Here is a 22,419-nt window from a genome sequence, read left to right on the forward strand (position 1 = left end):
TATGAACAATGAATGGCCCAAGATCTAGATATTTGACCTGAAATTCACTTGCAGATTTGACCACCATTGTTGTGCATTGTGTACATACTTCTGAAGTAGCCTTTTCTGTAAGTTTATTCCTGAGATCTCGTGAACTCTGTTTTTAATCTCCAGATTCGAGATAGTATCATCTATGCTTTTATTCTTTCACTCTGTCATCTACAAACTCCATTCTCTAAGCTTACTGAACACCTATGATGTGCCATGAAGAATTTAAAAATTAAGAAACTTTCTTTCTGCAAAGTTATCAGTCTATAAGGGGAAGCAAAATGTAACAAGAGCAAATGAAGTGTGACTACATCATGAGCAGGTCACAGTGAGGGACCATTAACTACAGCTATTCACAGAGTGTAGGTACTATCGGTTCCTCTTTATAAATAAAAAATATATGGGACCTCCCTGGTGGCCTAGGGGTTAAGTCTCAGTGCTATCACCACTATACCCTGAGTTTGATGCCTGACCGAAGAGCTAATGCACATAGCACAGTAGACCTCTCCTGTCTCTCGCATTGTTCCTCTTAGCAGTGTTATGTCAGTAAATCTACCTGTTCTGCTTCCCACTGTCTTTGTTGATCCTCTTACCCCCCCACATCTCTGACCTACACCCCAGTTCTTCTACACAAATAAATATCTTTCAAGAAATATTAGTCAGTGTTAGCACTGAATGCACAGTCCATATGTTCACTCAACTATTCTGAGGGGAATAGAGAATATGGGAATATCAAAAATGTTCTCTGTCTTCAAGCATGCATTCTGTAGCACGTACCTGGATGTATTCTGTAAGAGAATTGAAAATCTGCTTGGTGACTGCCAGGGCTTTGGAAAAATTGTGCTGTCCAGATTCATCAATGATGTCCTTCCCTGAATAATACCAGTAGAAATCACTGATTGATTCCTAAAAGCAAACAAGTAGAATTTAGTATTTCTCAGACTTCAGACCCATGTTCAAGAAGAGCTCAAGTGAATCCTACATTTCTATGGCCTCCTCTTTATGACAGGCGCCTGGGGCTCTATGAAGCAGCACTGGAATGTCTGACCCCTAGCATCTTTTAAGACAGATACCCCACTGCAGGAAAGAACAGAAAGGAGTGAGGATGATGTTCAGCTGGGCCTGGGCGACTATGATATAGGACGATTTATTTACAATGAAAAGTGCACATGAAAGGTAACAGTGATTATCATGTAAATAATCACCATCAAAGCAGCACATTCTGAGCACATGACATATATCAAACCTCTCCGTCTTTATGGAGAGATAGGCACCACCCATTTCATACAGGAGAAACTGGAGCACAGGGAGTTAAATCGATCACTCCACGTCACCAACTGGTATTTGGCAGAGCCGAGTTAAGGATTCAGCAAAGAGAACCCTTTTTTAGTGGGAGAACTAGGGTGATTCCACCTAAGGGGAGAAATTAAATACTGTACCAAAATGAACACTGATATAAGAAAATGCATTTAATAAAAAAAAATGAGAATCCTTTTGAAAAATATTTATACAGATTTTTCCCGATGTTATCTGGATTTTCCTCAAACAATTAATCCAAGTGGCTTTTCTCACTAAGAATTTGAGAACTTATTCCCACCATTTTCTGTACCTCTTTTTCCCAATGAAAAAGCTGTTGTCATTCACAGGTTGTTTTATACTGTGAGCCATTGTGGCTGGATTTTCACTGGCAAAACTAAAGGGAAGCAGCATATTGTAATAGAGGATTTGGTTATTTAGTTTCTCCCCTCCCCCGACTCCAGTCTTCAAACACATTTTTTAGGTATTTGGCTCCTGTCAGTGTGTGACATACACATAGACAGGATACCTTCCACGCGGGCACTAAGGTGGATCCTGTTCAGCGGACTTTGGCTCCTGAAAGTACGTGTATGGTGGTGCAAGGGGGTAAGCACAGCACTGTGAAGCTATCCTGAAGCCTCTGCAGCATGAGTTCGATCCCTAGACAGGAAGCAACCCACATGGTGCAGCAGACCTCTCCTGACTCACCCACTGCTCCCCTCAGCAGTGTGTTTCAGTAAATTCGCCTATCCTGCTCCCCACTGTCTCTGGTGAATCCTCTCACCCCTGCACCTCTGGCCTGTACCCTAGTTCTTTTATGCATAAATAAATCTTATATTTATTTTTTTTTTGAAAAGAAAGTACGTGTGTGATGTGCCCCAGGCATCACCCTCCCTGCTCACCTGCAGACGCAGGAGGTAGTCCACAGTATTGATGATGACATTCACGGTGGTGGTGTTGCCCATCTGAGTCCGCAGGAAGTTCTGAAAGTCTAAGAACACCAGGCGGGGTCAGAGCCCGTCCTTGTCACACCCAGGAGTGGGACATGCACTCTCAGGGAAACTTAGAGGAGACAATTTATGTGAAAAGCCTTATAAGGGCACCGGGAGGCTTGGGTCCCAACAGAACTCTTCCCTCTCCCCTCCCTTCCTGGTGACACAGATACTAGACTGAAAGAGTCCTGAGGGACTTGACAGAATATGTAGGGTTCAGATTCCCCATCTGAAGATTCTGGAAGCAGTTTAGCCTGAGTGGCACTGACTAACATTAGCCAAGAACTTCAAGAACTTCTATGCGGGGTTTCTTATTGAGGAATGGATTAACTGTTGTCCTTGAGTCAGCAACTGGTTGTATTAAATGTGACATCCTGAAATGGACCATAATTGTGCACCTGAATGTTGTTTTCTCTGAACAAATCAATCTGTTCCACTTACCGCTGTTATGTCCTTCACAAAGTAACTGTAGAAATCGAAAGAGATCGCGGGTAAACTCGTCATTCTGGAGGACTTTTTCACCTTGAAAACAGAAGGCTGGTGAGCACCTGTTTTGCTTTTCAACATAAAACACCTTCCAATGCAAGTGACGGCAAAAATGCTCAGAGAGCTTTTGTCAGGGCCGTGTGGAAAGGGAACTGGATGGAAGGTGACACACCCGAGCGAAGGGAACTGAGCCTGCAGGGCACGGTGGCCAACAAAGCTGAAATCATCAGCCCCACGATGCATTTGTAAGGCAAACAACTAGTCTAAAGATTCACAGTCTCTGACCCATGCTTTATCGATGGAAGACACGTCTTTAATTAAGCACCCACTGTTGAGTTAAACTTGACATGCAACCACCAGGCCTAAAATAAGTTGGCACTGAGGCAATTAAATGATATCCCTTAGGATTCACACATATGGCAGACAACTCAGGCCAGAGACTCAAACTTACCACGCTCACGAACAATGACTGGTGATTAAAAAAAAAAAAAAAAAAAAAACAAAACAGAAAAATACAAATTAAGAAAGTCATAAACACCACGACAAATTCTCTTTAGTAGAAACCAGCTTGACAAATATGTCTGATTCTATCAAAGCTAAGGATGGGAAGATTTTTCTCAAATGGAACAAGTCCTTGCAGGTTCACAAGCAGTGAGCAGGGGCTCTAACTTGAAATAGTTAATATTTTCATCAGGAAGAAAATGGCCTTCACAGATATGAGTTACTTACGTGTTCCTTCTTCAGTAACCATCCCCAGGCCTTCAGCTTTATTCTGTCTCTCAAATGCATTCAGGTCAAGGACACTTGTAACAGATGAAAGAAAAGAGAATTCAGGGCTACACACAATGGGGAAGTGGATCTCTCGCATCAGTGCAGCCAATGATGGTGCACGGGTGCATTGGTGAAGGAAACTCTATGGGGACTACACCTGAGGGGGTGGGAGGAAGCAAATATTATTTAAAAATGAACAATGATGTGAAAAATAAAAAAAATTAATATAAAAAGTGCAGCCAATGACTAAGAATATCTTGTTCTTGCCTATCATAAATGGAAGCATATTACAGTGTGGCTGAGTCTAGTGGTCCCCTGGGTTTGTGCCAAGCATTGTCCATGGAGCCAAAAGCCCACAACCTGTCACGGGAATGCAGAGACATCTCCAACACTTAAGGTGTCTGTCATTGTCCAATTTGAGTCCTTTCTTATGAATAAACATTTAATAAAAAAATCCCAAATAAAGGAATAATTTGTTTCCTAAGATTTCTTAAGAGAAAATTGACTTTAAACTGTATGAATGTTTATATTCCACAATTTTCTATTTGAGAATCACAGGAATTATGGACTTTAGTGCTTAGGGTGAATACAGATAGAGAGACACAAACTTGCGGATTTCGAAGGCCCATCCCTGTAGGATTCTTGCATCATTCAGGAGCTGTTAGTAGTTGAGATTAATTTTTCAAGAGACAGTGGTATCCTGAACCTAGCTGAACTTCAATTTTATCCTCAGTTCCCCCAACCTTCCTTGTCACAGCCACTTCCAAATCCTATTTAGCCAGAAAGCTTGATAATGATAAAGCTTGATAACTGTTAGATCATATTATTTCCAAATGGGGCTCATTCTGTTTCTCTCAGATTCTAACTCCTTCCCTAATTTGAAAGGTTTCACAGAACTAGGAATACAAGAACTCACAAGACTGTAGTTTTTTTAAAAAATATATATTACATCAACCTTCATTTTTGTACAACGTATGATTTCCCGTGAAATTCCCACCATTAATTCACCCGTGCACCATCACCATAGTCCCTTGTGCTCTTTCCACCCCTGTCCTGATCTCTCTCCTTACTTGTCCCCTACAGAATATTTCTGGTCTCTGGTTGCCTGTTGATTTTGTTTTTACTTTATTATAGTTATCTTTTTCCCTGATCCCTTATTGGATTCCTCTACATTCCTCCTATAAGGGAAACCATCTGATATTTTTCTTTTTCTTTCTGGCGTATTTCGCTGAGCATGATCCCTTCCAGTTCCATCCATGTTGCTGCAAATGGCATGAGTTTATCTTTTTTGAATGCTGAGTAATATTCCATGGTGTATGTGTACCACATCTTCTTGATCCAGTCATCTATTTTTGGGCATTTGGGTTGTTTCCATAGCTTAGCCATTGTAAATTGTGCTGCTATAAACATAGGCGTGCAGGTGCCCTTTGGAATTACTGTTTCTGTGTCATTTGGGTAGATATCTAGGAGTGGAATTGCTGGATCATATGGAAACTCCATTTTCAGTCCGACTGTAGCTTTTTTTTTTTTTTTTGGTGGGACCCTTGCCGGTGGCCGGGGAATGAACCGGCGCTGCAGAGGCTGCGGGCAGCCTCGCAGCCCAGCGCTCAACCTCTGTGCCACCAGGGGAGGCCCTGGACTGTAGCTTTTAAGGCAGCAAATGACTGAGTCTATTTATGACAGTGTAAACCTTATCCTCCTTTTACCCCTGGGCAAAGGGGTACTCAAAGGGAAAAAAGTTTCCTTTACACATTTTGTGTAAGGAGTCTGTCTCCTGTCTCCATCTTGTAAGGCGTCACATACATTCTTCAGTTTAGATGCTTTTAAAGAGAAAGCAATGAAAATTCCAATTGCCATCTTGGTTTTTCTCAGATCCCATTGTAAAACGACCTGCTCAGTAACACAGAATTATCCTTCTGTTTTAGTTTTGCTGTTGAGGGAGGATGATATGGAAACAGGATATTTGGGCATAGCTGCTTTGAAGCAGCAATTCTGATTCAGAAGAGAATCTGTGCAACAGATACTTTAACCCTCACTCCATCCCTAACACCTATTTCTTTTTTTTTTTTTAAATAAATTTTATTGTTATATTCCCCATACAATTGCAGCCCCCCCATTCTGAACCCAATCCCTCCCCTCCCGCCCCCGCCCCCCTAAAAGTGTCTCTGGTTCATAGTTTTTTGTTGATTTTGATTTTCACTTTCTTGTAGTTATTCATTTTCCTGGTCCCTTATTTAAGTTTTCTAGATTCCTGCTATGAGTGAGACCATCCGGTATTTTTCTTTTTCTTTTTGGCTTATTTCGCTGAGCATGATCCCTTCCAGCGCCATCCATGTTGCTGCAAATTGCATGTGTTTATCTTTTTTGAATGCTGAGTAATATTCCATGGTGTATATGGACCACATCCTCTTGATCCAGTCATCTATTTTTGGGCACTTGGGTTGTTTCCAAAGCTTAGCTATTGTAAACAGTGCTGCTATAAACATAGGGGTGCAGGTGTTCTTTGGAATTGATGTTTCTGTGTCCTTTGGGTAAATACCTAGGAGTGGAATTGCTGGATCATATGGAAGCTCTATGTTTAGTAGGTCCAGAAATCTCCACACAGCTTTCCACAGTGGTTGGACCAGTTTGCACTCCCACCAACAGTGCAGAAGAGTTCCTTTTTCTCCACACCCTCGCCAACATTTGTTGTTGCTAGTTTTTTTAATATATGCCATTCTCACTGGTGTAAGATGGTATCTCATGGTAGTTTTGATTTGCATTTCCCTGATGACAAGTGATGTTGAACATTTTTTCATATGCCTGTTGGCCATTTGCATTTCCTCTTCAGAGAAGTTTCTTTTTAGCTCTTCTGCCCATTTTTTGACTGGATTATTTTCTTTGTTGTTGTTGAGTCTCATCAGCTCTTTGCAGATTTTTGTGATCAGTCCTTTATCATTAGTGTTGGGTGCAAAAATGTTCTCCCAGTTGGTGGGGTTTCTCTTTGTTTTTGTTATTGTCTCTTTTGCTGTGCAGAAGCTCTTTAATTTGATGTAGTCCCAGCTGTTTATCTTTGCCTTCACTATCACTGCTTTGGGTGATGTGTCTGTAAAGATGTCTTTGATGTGCAAATCACGTAGTGTTTCGCCTATATTTCCTTCTATATATTTTATGGTTTCAGGTCTTATGTCTAGATCTTTAATCCATTTTGAGTTGATTTTTGTGTATGGTGTGAGGTGGTGGTCAAGCTTCATTCTTTTGCATGTAGCGACCCAGTTTTCCCAGCACCATTTATTGAACAAACTTTCTTTGCTCCAATGCATATTCTTTGCTCCTTTGTCAAAGATTAGTTGACCATAAATCTGTGGGTTTATTTCTGGATTTTCTATTCGATTCCATTGGTCTGTATGTCTGTTCTTGTTCCAATACCATGCAGTTTTGATGATTATGGCTTTGTAGTATAGTTTGAAGTCTGGGAGTGTGATGCCTCCATTCCCTTCTTTTTTTTTCAGGAGAGCTTTGGCTATTCGGGGTTTTTTGTGATTCCATATGAATTTCATCAATAATTGTTCTATTTCTTTGAAGAATGACATTGAAATTTTGATTGGAATAGCATTGAATCTGTATATTGCTTTTGGAAGGATGGCCATTTTAATAATGTTTATTCTTCCAATCCATGAGCAGGGGATGTCTCTCCATTTCTTTGTGTCTTCTTCTATTTCTTTTAACAGTGTTTTATAGTTTTCTTTGTATAGGTCCTTTACCTCTTTTGTTAGATTTATTCCCAAATATTTGATTTTTTTTGTTTCAATAACAAAAGGGATTTTTTTTGATTTCTTCTTCTTCAGATTTATTGTTTGTGTATAGGAAGGCTACTGACTTTTGCGTGTTGATTTTGTATCCTGCCACTTTACTGAACTGATTGATGAGTTGAATTAGCTTTTCTGTGGAGTTTTTGGGGTTCTCTATGTATAATATCATATCGTCTGCAAATAGTGATAGTTTGACTTCTTCTTTTCCTATTTGGATTCCTTGGATGTCTTTCTCTTGTCTTATTGCTCTGGCTAGGACTTCCAGTATTATATTGAAAAGCAGTGGTGAGAGTGGACATCCTTGTCTTGTTCCAGATCTTAATGGAATTGCTTTCAGCTTTTCACCATTGAGAATGATACTGGCTGTTGGCTTGTCATAGATGGCCTTTATGATGTTGAGGTATGTTCCTTGTATCCCAAGAATTTCAAGGGCTTTTATCATGAATGGGTGTTGCACTTTGTCGAAAGCTTTCTCAGCATCTATTGATATTATCATATGGTTTTTATATTTCTTTTTGTTGATGTGTTGGATAACGTTGATTGATTTTCGGATGTTAAACCATCCTTGTGCCCCTGGAATGAATCCAACTTGGTCGTGGTGAATTATCTTATGGATACATTGTTGGATTCTGATAGCTAAAATTTTATTGAGGATTTTTGCATCAGTGTTCATTAGGGAGATTGGCCTGTAGTTTTCCTTTTTTGTGTTGTCCTCCTAACACCTATTTCAATAGCTTTAATTTCTCTGCTTAACTACAGATATACTTATAATCAGCAAAAATCTACTAAAGTATCTTAAAATTTCTGTTAGAACACAGTTGGCCTGTAAGGGTATATTACCTGTCCCTCCAAGCTATCTTTAAAAATGAATTTAGCAATATTAAATATTACCGGCTACTAAGAGGATTCTTAGAAATTTGAAACTTTTACAAGCAATAGGAACTGAACTGTCTAGCAATATTACAATTTCTTTTCCTGAGAGAAGTAATAAATGAATGGGCTGTCACTGAGGGTGAGGGATGGAGCTGAGAACCAGGGATCACAGCTCAATTGGGTTCCCTACAACTCCACTGACCTGATCAAAGGTGGTCAGCAAAATGAAGGGCACCACCAAAAGACTGTCCACTTTCTGAGTATTAAAACGGACACCCTGAAGTTCCATTTTAAAGAATAGTAACAAGGCAAATGAGCTACAGTATTACAACTTTGATTTCCTTAAGAATGAGTTGCAGACTACTCAATACACATGTCAATCTTCAAAAATAACCTGACCTTTTTCTTAGAAAGACTGTTGACTGGTTTCTGAAATGAGCAGTTATGACAACCTTGTCATTTTTGGTTACATGTGGGAATATCAAAAGATTAATGCTTAGTGTTTCAGACTATGTCAAGGTGCACCCTTGTCCAGATGTACCTCTGTCAAAATATGTACCCACCAAATGCTTATTTAGGCTCAAAGAACTCTTAAGGATAAAGAGTGTTAAGGATAAAGGTGTCTGAAGGGGTCAATGAAAACACAGCTTTGGGTCACAGTGGGATATTCCTCCTTTTCCATTCTGTTCTGCTTACACTTTTATGAGCATATAGATTTCAGGAACAATTCCATATGCACTCTCAGCTTCAAGGAAAACAACAAAACAAAAAAAGGAGTTAAGGGTGACTAACATAAACAGGCAGGGTGTGTGTGCATATGTGTGTGTGTATAAAGGAGACTGTTTTTCCCTTGGAGTATAATTTGAATGTAATCCTGCAGGCTGAGAAAGGATAGCAACCCTCTTAGCATTCTGAAATAGGTGACTCCTCTTGAAATAATTCCACAGTAATCCAGTTTATTTTGTTACCCTTTCCACCCATCACCCCCCACCCCTGTATTTACCTGCAAGACTGCATAAGACCAGAAAGGCTTTGGAAGAATCCAGCATCCTTTTTCTCCTTTAGGTAATCTAGCATTTTCTGCAAGGGACACACATCGTAAAGGGAAACAGTGAAAACCATGGGAGGTATCTGCCCTCCCTGTAAGCTAGGAGCAGCCAGTCCCAGCAGGGTAGGTTTGCTGAGCCGGAGCCAGGGCAGTAGTTTGTCACCCTGAGTAGGCCTAGGAACCACCTGTGGACTTTCAACCTCTTATATATCTTAGCCCACCCTCTATTCCTCTATTTATGGAACCAGACTCTTTAGGTTGGACATTTTATTTCATCAAGGCCACCTATATTTCTCACCTATATTTCTGACACTACAGCAAATTTTTGATGTCCATGGATTTTTTAAAAAGATTTATTTATGCATGCATACAAGAACTGGGGTACAGGCCAGAGGTGTGGGGGGTGAGAGGATTCACCAGAGACAGAGTGGGGAGCAGAACAGGCAGACTGAATGAAAGACACTGCTGAAGGGAGCAGCGGGTGAGACAGGAGAGGTCTGCTGTGCCATATGGGTAGCTCTCTGGCCGGCAGGGGATCGAACTCATGCTGCAGAGGCTGTGGATATCTTCACAGTGCTGTGCTTAACTCCTTGCGTCACCAGGGAGGCCCTAGATTTGCTGCTTTAAGTCTCTCCTATTTGGGAAGAGGCTTCAGGACCATGGTCCAGTCATGCTTTCTGTCATTGTGGTGTTATCCGAATAGCTCATGTAATGAGTCTGGTGCACAGAGCTGGGAGCATGACTAGTAAAGAGCCTAGTGGAGAGCTCTGTGTTGCCTTAGTGAGGAGGCTTTATGTCCTTTGTTCTTTGCTACTAGGAAAGCAGGAAATGTATGACATAATAAACGTATTGTTGTTTAAAAAAATAGTCCTACAAGAAAGACAACTCATGGGGTGATAGAACAGTGAGGGGTGTCTTAGAAAAGGTCAGTTCTTTTTAGCTCTTCTGCCCATTTTTTGACTGAGCTATTTACTTTGTTTTTGTTGAGTCTTGTTAGCTCTTTATAGATTTTTGTGCTCAGTCTTTTATCATTAGTGTTGTGTGCAAAAATTTTCTCCTTATATAAAATTAAAAAAAAAAAAGTAAAGTAAAGAAAAAGAAAAGGTAAGTTCTCAATGAGATATTTGTTTGGGATAACCTCTAGGTAATACGGCAGTGATGAGTTTGGTGATCCTCAAAGACCCTGGGATAGAACCCTCACGAAGGCCAAGAGCCTTTGAAATGCCACTTTCCTGTGCACACAGATGCTTTCAATCAGAGCCCAAAGTACCTGGGAGAGACCTGTGCATTCCTGTTTTCTACAGCCAGTTCCTGTTCAGACTGTTGAATGAATACCGTGTGCAGGTACTCTGCAGTGTGCTGCTTTGTGTTTCTCGTGCACGCTTATCAAAACCAACTGCATGAAGGCAGGGGTGTTCATCTGCACTACTCACTACTACCCCTCCCATCCCTAGAACGGAGCCTGGCCTAGTGCATGCTCAGCAGTTACTAACAGTTGCTGAGTGCATGAATGAATAAATGAAGAGGTGTGTGGGGTTATAAACCCACTTAACTGATCAGGCTTCTGTCTCATAGTGAAAGGGTTGAAATAAAAACCTAAGGCTTAGAAAACTTCCCCTAGGCCACATTTCTGAAGAAAATTATATAATGATGAAAAAGGAAGGTTTTTTTTTTTTTTAAATGGAGGTCCTGTTGGTTTACTATGATTTGGGAAATAGGTTTGCAGCTACTCAGATATGGGTCACTACTACACCCCCATCACCCAAGCGCCTATGATCCCCCACCCCGGTCCATTGGGCACCCTCCTCCTTGGAAATGCTTTTCGTTCAAACTCTGGGTAAATCCTCCTTGTTAGGTACACACTAGTCTGTGGAATTGCAGCCCTGGGTTTATCTGTGTTCCCAGCTACTTGGATATAATTGGCCACCAAGGACGAATGCCAGCAAAGGTGATTCAGGGGGGCCCCCCTCTCTAGAAGCGCCAATACTTCCTCCCTCAAGCATGTCAGCTGGGCAAAGGGAACACCCTGGGGAGTCTGGCTGCCTCCGCCAGTCCCCATTACCTGTTGTACGCCAGCATTGCCCCCATTCAGAATGGCGATCCCCAGCTTCAGAGTCTCAACCACCATGGGGTTCATCTCACCTGCCAGAATGAAGATTCAATTGAGTCACCAAGGCAACAGAAGGTAAATCACACCCTCTGGGCTTTCCCAGGACTCTTCAATAATGACTTCATGTGACAGTGGGATATCTTTGTGGTTGTCACAGCGCCCATTCAGAAACCCTGGCAATCACCTTTGCTAGCACTGATCATCTGCAGGACCATCTCTGCTGCTCCACGCTCATGCAGCCGAGCTTGCTGGTAGAGGGTTTTCTGCTTTTCCATTTCTTTCTCCTGGAAACAAACACACCAAAACACAGGGAAAGACTGCTCACCCCCAGGGAATGGACTGTTTTGAGATGAAGTGAGAGAAGCTTTCCTTGCCTACGGAAGGTAATACACACACTTTGGGATAAAGCAGCCCCCTGCAGTTTATTTCCAGGGGCTCCCCAGCTTTCCAAAACGGGCTACCCACAAATTCATTTATCTTCGATGGTGAATTTTCCACATTTTCTACTGATAGGAAACACAGTCCACTCCCCTTTGATACTGAAATTACAGGACATGACTCCATATTAAAATGTTTGTTTTCAAAGCTCTGTCACACAGGGGACCCTGCAGGGCCCACCAGAGTGCACCTGTCTCATGTAGGAGATGCCCACATATCTAAACTCTCAGGACACACTTTACGGAGCCTCTACCAGAGAGGAAATACTAGACTGTGAAGGCTTTCCAGAACTATCATATATTCATTTGCTTTTCCTAGAGAGTACCTGCCAATACAGCTTGATCCTGGGATTCGGGGCCCTACAGGGCCTCATCCTCACTGTTAGTTATATTATAGAACAGTCGTGCAAAAGCCATCCCGGTGTCTTCGTTGCTCTGAGCTTTCATTTCTGGACATCTGAATTTTCTTCTATGGCCTTGGCTATAACCCAAACCCTAACCTAACCCAGGGGAGCAAACTTAGGGGGGTGGTTTGCTGACCGACTGGCTGCCTGTTACCTTCTGTTAGGTAGACAGACAGACGCAGCTGTCTGTCTACAAACAAAGGGTGTGCTGTGCGTCCTCTGGGCAGACCCGTGTATTTGCCACCAGCGAACACGCTGGGTGGGCCTCTTGGCCTCTGCAGGCCCCACCTATTATCTTGGAGCTTTGACTTCAATCTTAGCAAAAACTTACTTCAAATGTTTTCTCCTTGTCCTCCTCTTCTTCTTCGACCTCCCCACCCTGGCAACTCTGGAATCGGCGAGGAAGGAAAAGGAGACAGTCGAATTAGCAGTGAGCTAAGAAACACGACTCTGCTCTACCGTGCAAGGCAGGGGACAGGGTGAAATTCACAGGCACCTCAGGACCTTCGCACTCTGCAAAACCAAGAACATTTTGAACGCTGCAGGGAAACACTCCCCTCTAAATGCCATCTTTGTGGCCATCAAGGGGTTCAGAGATGAGAAATGGGAACACCAAGGTCACACACTCAGTGAGCATGTATCTGGCTGCAGTGTAGACCCGAACTCCTCGACCTAGCTTGTTCCAGCACAAATGGAGCCCCAGGGGTACAGGGAGTTCCCTTTCTCATCAATGCCCAGGTGTAGCCCCAGAGAATTTCCTCCACCAGTTCACCCGCGCGCCATCCCCACAGCCCTCTGTGCTTTTTAAAAATTTTAAAAAATTATTTATTTTTCTCTGTGCTCTTCTCTCCCTTCCTTTGAAAAGCAAACATTGTTGGAAAATGAGAAATGATGTAATATATATATATATATACACACACACACACACACACACACACACACATATATATAAATTAAGAAAAAAATAACAGGACGCAGAGGCATGGCAAGAAGACCAGAGACACCCAGGATGTGAATCCCACAGTGCCCTCTTCCCATCATGACCCCAAGGTCGTCCTCTACCCCAGGACACCCCCTTTTTGGCCTGACACAGGGGTTTCCCATTTGCGGAGCAGTTCTGTTACCCACTGAGCATTCCAGAATTCCCCACCCCTCTGTGTGACATAGAAACAGACCTCTGGCCATGTGCCTCTTCCAAAACACCAGCATCTTGCTTTAGTGTCTGACCCTGCCTCTGAAAGCACAGCTCTTCCTTGCTGACAGAAATGCCTGAACCGTTGGACGTGTTCTGAGTTTCAAAAACTCAACGTGTTCTGAGTTTCAAAAGCCCCATGTAGCTGGCATAGAACTGCCTCGTGGACCTGATTACATGCACCCAGCTCCCTTCGGAGGATGGCAGAGCGGTTTACTGACGTCACCCCCGGGGGCACATGAACTGTGTGAGGCCTTGACCCGGGTCATGACTGCGTCCCAGGCCTGTGCTCAGCAGGACAGGTCCCGAGGCCCTGAAGAGGTCTAGGGACGCCAAGGACCAAAATAGTGGCCAGAAAACCCACACGTACCTTGGCCATCATGCTGGAGTAGGAGGTGTACAGAGGGTCATCTTCCAATTTGCTAGAAAGAATGGAGGAAACATTTAGCAGACTGCTTTTCCCATCCACCAGAGCAGACCAAGAGTCACATGCACCTTAGATCCTATATACTAGTGATTGAATTAGAAAATATCCTCGGCACTTGAATTCTTAGAAACCACTTTGAAAATATGAATATGATTGATTTGACATGGAGTTCAGGGATGAAAGTTACAGTCTCGGGTCCCATGAGGACGAGAGGGTTGTGGCTTATGCAGTTTCCCTAGTTGTTTCTTTTTAAAAGATTTTTATTTACTTATTTATTTTTGCATAGAAGAACTGGGGTGAGAGGATTCACCAGAGACAGAGTGGGGAGCAGAACAGGCAGAATGACTGAAATACACTGCTGGGGGAGCAGCGGGAGAGATGGGAGGGGTCTGCTGTGCCACGTGGGTCAGCAACCTGGCCGGGGATTGAACTCAGGCCACAGCTGTGATGGTGCTGAGACTTAACCCCTAGGCCACCAGGGAGGACCATCCTAGTAGTTTCTTGATGGCCAATAGTAGGGCCACAAGGAGGGCTGCTCAAATCTGGCACCCCCACTTCATGTACCACCTTTGGTGAGAGGAAGGTTTGGGGTGGACACCACCGTGCCCGAGGCTGGGGAGAAGCAGGTGCTGTCATGTTGCTGACTGACCTCCTCTCCGTGAGAGCATTGCGGCTGAAATGGAGGATGATCTGATGAAGTGGATCTGGCTGCTTTTCTGTCTCCTCCTCCTCCTCCTCTTCTACCTTGGGAGATTTCTACACAGAGCGACAGGCTGGTTTTAGGCATGGCCTCAGCACAGGCACTGCATGCAAGCCGAGAGAAGGGTGAGCATGGGAGTGGGGGGGCCTGGGGTGGGGGACACCGGACTAAATGTTCAAAGAGAAACCACTGTGTCATATATTTATTTCGGGATAGAAGCCCTGAGGATGCCAGGTTTAGGACAGAAGTATATTTTCAGCCATTCCAGGAAACCTTCCATTTTAGGTTAAAGCAAAAGCAAAAGCGAAAGCCCAGCGACAGCGGGGAGGCGCTCCAGATGCCCATCAGCAGGCCTCATGCAAGCTCTGGGCACCCGAGTTCAGGAGGGAAGCCCTGGCAGTCACGTGAGACGCCCCATCTCTTGGCCAGTATCTAAAATTGCACTTGGAAAGCCGGACTGGAAACCAGGAGTGGAGCAAGGGCTACAACACACTGGAGCCATCTGGAATCTGGTGCTTTTCTAGATTCAATTGCTAAATGTTTCTTTCCTAACCTCCCTCCTGATCCTAGCCATCTTGTTCCAGACACCGTTCTGGGGCTGGAAGCTGTGCAGCTTTTCTTCCCACCAAGTCTGCATCGTCTGTCACAGAAGGGGAATGGCGCCTGATGCCAGAGGGGGCAGTGAACCTTCCAGCAGGGGCAGAGCCACACAGTGGGCCGTATCCAGTGAGGAATGCGAGCGCCACACAGGCTTGCGCGTGGCAGGGCGAGGCGGGGAGCAGGCCAAGGGAAGAGCTGCCCTCGGCAGCGTGTTTAGAGCCTCAGATTTTTGCTGTGACCTTTCTCCCTTTCTCATGGACTATATGAGGAGAACAAAGAGCATACAGACAGGTGGCAGGAAAAGAGAGAAGGAAGGATTCAAGAAGAGGGGGGAGGAAAAGAAGCAGGAGGAGATAGGGAAAGACAGAGAGAGACGTGGGGAAGGGAGACTACAAGCAACGCGCAGCAAGATATGGCGACAGCGTAAGGGGTAAAGAAGTGAGGTGAGAAAGAACAACACAGGCTGCCAAACGAGAGTGGGGCTTATTTTCTTTCTGAGCCAGGATGAGGCGCCATGGTGCTTCTTCCCTACATGCTTCGCCCTTAAACGTTGTTTAAAATTGCTCTAGAGCGTGGATTCTGTTAGAGGGAGGGGACGATCCATTTTCTGAAGGGCCAGATACAGAAACGTGAGCTGCAGAAAGGGGATTTCGATGCACCTTCCCCCAAAGCAGAGACACTGACCTAAAGCGCCTTGGCTGGGGCGGGGTTGCCTCCTGCAACCTGCAGTGCTCACAACTCAGCAGAGCATGAGCTGCCCGTGGCTTGGCTGTGCAGCCCAAGAAGTGTTAGTGGTTAATAATGCTGAGGATGGGGGTGGTAACAGGATTAGCGCCTCCAGATGAAATTCATCCTCTGGCTTTTCCTGCTGCGACAGGGACATCCCCTGATCACTTACACAGTTAGTCCTTTCGAATTGATACATTTGATTCTTTGTGAATATTTGTTATAACGCACACACAAAGACAAAAACCAAATTCATTCACACCCAGAGCTGATCCCAGCTGAGGCAGTACTTACAGCCAAATCCTGTACTAGTTTCTCTTCAAAGGAATACTCCTCTGTTTCTATCCAAAATCTCTGATAGCCATGGAGGAAGAGGTTAATAGAGCGGTGCCTGAGCAGAAGGGGTGAGAGTGAGGTCAAGAAGGATCCACGGGACGGTTATTTTAGTTTGGGTGATTAGTAAGTAGCATAGACATTTGTACAATTCTCATCTTCTGATTGGTCAGGGCAGCCACTGGCATACCAGAGAAACTGGGACCCTTGGACATGCAGGTTCCTGAGTGTCTGGGAGAATGGAGTGGATTGATTATGGTTCCTGCAAGAACTGGAGGTAACTGTGATCCCACCCTGGTTTCATAGGGTCTTTTATCACATTTTCCCCCTAATAAGAAACACTTTGTCAGGCCAAGGAACAGTCCTCAAGTATTTGCTTCATATGGTAATTTGCTTATTCCTTTTTGGCCAATCACCTATCCAGGAGATCCAATATAAATCATGCTGATGGTGAGTGGTTTAGTTTCAGATGTTCTAGAAACAGCAGCGCATGACTTGCTGACAGGGAACCACTTTGCCAGGAGCTCCAGCTTTTATGAAGGAAGGCAAGGCTCAGGCATGCTGCGCCCAGTAGTGTAACTGCTGTGGCCTCATGGATTCTAGCTGTGGCCCCGGTTTCTGGGAACACTGAGTAATTGGCCTGAGCTACTCACTCCCTAGAGGCGGGACTGACTTCTGGGAATATTAGTCACTGAACAGTAACTAAGTGGTGGCCAAATGTGAGCACAGTAGTGAGGAAGGAAGGAAAGAGGAAGATGCAGGTTCTGGATCTGGGTCACCAGATCTGGTCAAGTTTTCCAGTAGAACACAGTCCTTGCCAACTTTTCCTCAAAATCTGACCAATCAGAGTTCTTTAAAAAAATTGTACAAATTTGCACTGTTATGGTAATGTCAAGTCATGGTTAAGAAAGGAGAGTGTGCAGAGAATGAGTAGGTCTCTTCACAGGTTACATTACCATTAAAATGGGTATAAGCCTGTCATACTGAGTTTTTTCATTAACTTTTTCCAGCCAAACCAGTTGAAAGGTGCTCAGGAAGAAATTGTTAATTTTGTGTCTGGAGAAAAGCATACAGGTTTTCTTTTAAAAACTAACAGCAGAGAAACAGTTTCCACATAACAAAATAAATCCTTTTGCCCTGGAGTATGGAAGGCTCCATGTAGTGTAGACCATCACAAGAGGGATCAGAGGAGTGATCTCCACCATCGGCTTCTTGGTTTTTGTTGTTGCTGTGAAACCTACTTACGAGCATCCCCGACAGGGAGGAGAGCCAGGGCAGCCCCCTACACCAACCAGGTTAGGGGTGCGGGTGGACCTGTTTTATCAAAGACATAGTAGGTTCCTGGACTTATTTTTAGTCATTCAGTGGGTAGAGTAGCTGAGTGAACAACCAAAATATGAAAGGCCAGTACTAACCTTTTTCACAGATTTAGGAAAAAATGTTTGTATTTGAGTGATGGAATTTCTGCCTGACTGGCCCTGGAGACATGAGCTTAGAGCTGAGCCCTTCTAGAGGCCAACCGAGCACAACATTAAGTATGGCTCGCTCAGAGGGGAAAGTGACTGTCTTCTGATGTTTCACCACTTCTAGGAAACAGATGAAAATCCTACTAGGCAATGCATGTTATTTTTTCCAGGACTTAAGCAGCCTTCATGCTTGATTAATTTTTTCAGCTTTTTATTCATCAAATCCATTTGATTTTGTGGTGCCTCATCCCCTTCCAAGGACTAGTTTTCTCATGAGACCTGTAGGATCAAGTGTGTGTCTCAGAGGCCACAATTCCCTGTCTACAAAGATCCTGACTAGGAAGGCTCAGCTGACCTGTGGGCTCAGGATAGGGTTATAGGAGACTCTGGACAAGCGTTGGCCAATGTGTTATTTGATGAAGGCAAATGTCAAGCACAGGAATAATTCTTTACCTGATATTAAAAAAAAGCAATTTGCATGGGATTCAGAATAGACCAGTATCAAATTTATTTTCCCTGATCAGGTGAGGATGTACCTACTGATTTAAAAGTTGATAAAGCTGAGACCTATATTGAATCACCGGTTTTGTTTATTGATCATAGGGTCTCCCAATGTCTTCACTGATTGTGCACTCAGTCTGAGGATGGGAATGTTGCCGGATGACCAATGACACTGGGTTAGCCCCAGTGGGCAGCACGGCCCATGTCTGCGCTGATACTCTATCCTATGTTGACACAGCATGTACGTTCACACACATTCCAGAAAAGTCTGCATCTATTTTTGACTCTGTGTAAAGACTAAATACACAGATAAAGGCATCATGGTCATGGCAGGCCTCTTGGGACATCTTTAGCCAGTGCCCTTTCTTCACCTTGAAGACAAATACACTGTGCTAAAGATTCTACAGTTAAATCTCTATACCTGCAGATGAAACAATAATTTTGGTGTCATCCAAATGTTTGAGTATAAAAATTCCCTTTTATCTGCTTCTGGGATTTGGTGTAAAAACTGTTAAAGAACAGTTCCCTTTTCCCGGTATCTTTACATCCTCACAAAGCATTCCTCAGTGAAACCAAGTGCTTGCATATGCTTACTGGGCTGACTTTCTGGTGTAAAATGATGAGCTAAGGCAGGCCTGGTGCACTAGGGAATCATATCTGTTTTCAGTTTTTATGCTTACCTGATTGCTTAGAAGGTCATTGCTTTATATGCAGATTGTAATGGCTTTATGAGGGGCAGGTCCAGAAGAGATCATGGTTGTGGAGGAAACCTGAATTCCCACCCCTAGTTCAAATGCCAGAGGAAAATGACAGAACACTTGCCTGGGCAGGTTGTAAAGTGGGGCCATCCTGAAACAGGCCACTACAGCCCGTTTCCGTTGCTTTGACAACAGTTTGTGCCAGACTGCCTTCTTGGACCTCAAAGGCTGTTCTACCTGAGAACAGATCACATAGGTAGTAGGTGTGGCAGATGATAGTCATCTGCAGTCCAGATATTTTAATCCTGAAAGAATCTTTCCAACTATAGAAAGCAAAAGGTAAAAGACTCAGTTTGTGGAGGTCTTAGGTTTTCTTCCTTCTCCCAACTACTTGTGGCTATTTACTTAACAGTAGTTTTAAAAATGGGTAAGGGACTTGAACAGACACTTTGAGTTAATGGCAAAAAAAAAAAAAAAAATCTGTAGAACACTGAAAGGAAAGAATTGACAAGCCTGCTATCATAAGGCATTGAGGTGACAGCCGGGGGTGAGTTGGGATGATCGATCCTTGGTCCTTATTTTCTCTCTCTCGCTCTTTTTTCCCCCCACATTTTAAAAGGATAGGCTTATTAGCAAAAGGAGAAAAAGAGAGCCATTGTAATGTTGTAAAGCCATTACAACCTGTGTTGTCACAGGTGGGCAGGAGAGATGCCACTCCTGTTTTGCAAAGGGAAAATGTTTGTGAAAAGAAAGAAACCTTGTTTTCTATTTTATAAGGGCACTCTTAACTAAGAATGGTGTGTGGAGAGAAGGTTTATATTCTCTAGGGCAGTCTTGCTTCTTCAGTCTTCAAGGGCAGATGCTCCCTACCTGCTCCAGATGGAAGACAGCTGCTGAAATTCTTTGCACACGCTCCACTGTCTTTTCTGGATTAGAAGGTTCTTCACTCTTCAAAACATCTTTGTAGAGGTTCAGTTGCCATTTTACAGCTGGATCATCAGACTGAAGATTGAAGCACATGTAAGGTAAGCAATCCTTTATACCTCATCTTAGAAAAGCCTTTTACACCTACCCTGGTTCCATAGTATCAGGAGTCTTTCCTATTTGTCTCTTTTTCATTTTCTGTTATCTTTATTGGAATACTGTACATATCATGTACGAACTTCTTATTCTAACCTGTGTATCTCTTAACTCTTGTCATATTCCCAACTTGTTCTTTCTGAAAGGCATTCTAATTTCCTTGGAGCAATCCTCCAATTTATAAATCCTCTTTTCAGCTATATCTACCCTTTTTAAAAACCCAATAAATCAATTTTTTTATTTCCCTATTTTTATTTTTTTGTAATCACTCTGAGGTCTTTTCCAATCCCATCTCCATTGTACTTTAAAAAAACTAATGTCAAGCCTTGCTTTATGAATTTTATTGCTACCTTTACCTCTTTAAGTATTTCTACAATACTAATTTATTTTAAAATTCTCTTTATAGTTACCTGGGCTTGCGTTCTTCCACAAATATATCTTCATAAGGAGTCTTACTATTATCTTTAGAGTGTGGAGCCTCTCCAAGTGCTTTCAAGGTTTTTGTGGGTTTCAAGCTAATTTTATCTAAGTTTCTTGCTCTGCATTTATTCATAGAATAGGTACCACACTCCTCTTCCTCTAGGTTTATTAGAAATTCTAGTTGCTAAAATACGTATCCAGAGAACTCAGTTGTCCCAATTACATCAACTTCTCATTACTATGATGTAGTATTTTCCTTTTTCTGGAACTTGACATTTCTTTTTATTTCCGTTTTGGTAGTATATTTTATCCATCATTCCTATATGTTTGGGATGAAAAGGGGAGGCTATTTGTGTCAGTTTAGTCCTCTATCTAAGGGCATAAGGTATCTGAGTAAAGGCCAAGAAAAATCTCAGTCTTTAAAACAAAAATTCTATTTTCTTGGGTAGGGAAGTATTATACCAACTCAAGATAAGAAAACTATTTTGTTTCAGAGTCTCTCTAGAGGAGGATTTGCTAAAATGTCCTCCAGATATCTGTTTCCCTGTTTAACAAGCCTCACAGTCAGTATATATACACAAGGTGTATAATCTAACACCCCTGCTATGCAGCTTGGTGTTCACACAGTGCGAGGGGGGAAGACAAGCTTTATTGGCTACCTCATTGCATCTTCTTTGGAATAGCAAAGGAAAGAACAAAAATTAAGGGCAAAAAACCAGAATTTAAGGGCAGAGATTTAGTACTGCCAATTAAACACAAGTACTCAGAGACCATTTTTAGAACATATTAAAAAAAAAAAAGAGCAAAATTAAGTGGGAAGATGGCCCCCAGAGAGAGAAGGAAGCCCGTGTGGTTTTTCATTGTCTGCCAGTATCATCACCTTTTCCTGCAAGTGCAAATTATTCCGCAGGTGCTCCTTGACCTCTTCATCTGTGTCCCTCTGTAGAAAGAGATGTTCAATTTATTCCTGGAGATCATTATGGAAATGTAAACTAGGGTACAGGAGTGCAATGGGCAGTTTTGCTGGGATCGTTGTTGCAACAACAAAAGAAAAGAAATTAGAGAGACTTATCCCCAAATGCACCTGCTGACTCCCAAAGCACCTTTAAAATGTGTTACCTTGGTTTCTTTTCCTCTGCCCCCCATCACCAGCCCCACAAAGAGGAGTAAGCCTTCAGGAGATGTGCACCTATCACCCCCCGCCACCCCCAAATCACATGCACAGAGCAGACGGGTAACTTACACAGCTGTATCGTGATTTTGCGAGGGAGATCAGCTCCTGATCGCCTGGGGTGCACATATTCAAACCAATGGGCAGCATTTTCTTGAGTGCTGCTACGATGAGGGAGGTCTGAATGGAATACAAGTCTCCCCTCCGCTTTGTCTTCTTCCGTTCCTGGTCCTGTCCTCCAGACTATGAGATGGGGTTGAAATAAATAGAGCAGCTCAGTGATTCTCTGAAAGGAATTGCCACACCTCAGAGGCAGCCTGCCTCCTGTGGCCCAGTCAGTACAGTTGGGCCCTAATACATTTCAAAGGACAGTAAAAGGAGTATGTTAAACAATGACAACCAGGTGGCCACAAAAGACCAGCACTGACCCTGGGCCTCTGCTGTGCACATGCACACAGAACCACGTAACCACGCACATACCACAGACACACACAGTCTTTGATCATTCACTTTTGGACCAAATAACGTGGTGGTTTTTTTTGTTTTGTTTTTCAAAAAATGATTGATAATGGACAAAATGTAGAAAAAGAAGTGCGAGTCCTTTTGCTAGGGGGTTAGCAAACATGTGAAGAGCATCTAACATAGAAGAACTGTTTTATTCTGGGGCTGAAGCTAATATTTTGGAGCACTGGCATCCCACTCAGCCTCTACCTCCATTCCCCTTCTTCTCACAGAAGAAGCAGGGCTTCCTGGGGATCTGCCTGGGGAGAAACACTGAACATGCAATAGAATGGAACTCCCCAAGTCTGTGAGAGTTAGTGCTTCCTTGGCCTGTACTGTTTCCTCCCTGTCAGGGAGCATTCATCTAGT

General features: G+C 43.2%; 1 protein-coding gene across 2 annotated transcripts in view; it reads right to left on the bottom strand.

The window, feature by feature from the left end:
- Window positions 1–22,419, bottom strand: part of RYR3 (ryanodine receptor 3) — a gene marked incomplete at both ends in the record, with an annotated part of 506,236 nt that overhangs the window by 29,952 nt on the left and 453,865 nt on the right. For both annotated transcript variants that reach the window (XM_084241349.1, XM_084241348.1), the window contains 15 exons: window positions 805–933; window positions 2,226–2,314; window positions 2,757–2,852; window positions 3,531–3,604; window positions 9,240–9,316; window positions 11,347–11,426; window positions 11,579–11,678; window positions 12,567–12,623; window positions 13,798–13,849; window positions 14,504–14,610; window positions 16,175–16,271; window positions 19,003–19,115; window positions 19,749–19,880; window positions 21,259–21,318; window positions 21,622–21,792. In XM_084241349.1, the coding sequence (XP_084097475.1) occupies window positions 805–933; window positions 2,226–2,314; window positions 2,757–2,852; window positions 3,531–3,604; window positions 9,240–9,316; window positions 11,347–11,426; window positions 11,579–11,678; window positions 12,567–12,623; window positions 13,798–13,849; window positions 14,504–14,610; window positions 16,175–16,271; window positions 19,003–19,115; window positions 19,749–19,880; window positions 21,259–21,318; window positions 21,622–21,792 (1,434 nt within the window). The remainder of the gene's footprint in view (window positions 1–804; window positions 934–2,225; window positions 2,315–2,756; window positions 2,853–3,530; window positions 3,605–9,239; window positions 9,317–11,346; window positions 11,427–11,578; window positions 11,679–12,566; window positions 12,624–13,797; window positions 13,850–14,503; window positions 14,611–16,174; window positions 16,272–19,002; window positions 19,116–19,748; window positions 19,881–21,258; window positions 21,319–21,621; window positions 21,793–22,419) is intronic.

This window comes from Talpa europaea, assembly GCF_964194135.1.
Source record: "Talpa europaea genome assembly, chromosome: 8".
NCBI lineage: Eukaryota > Metazoa > Chordata > Mammalia > Eulipotyphla > Talpidae > Talpa > Talpa europaea.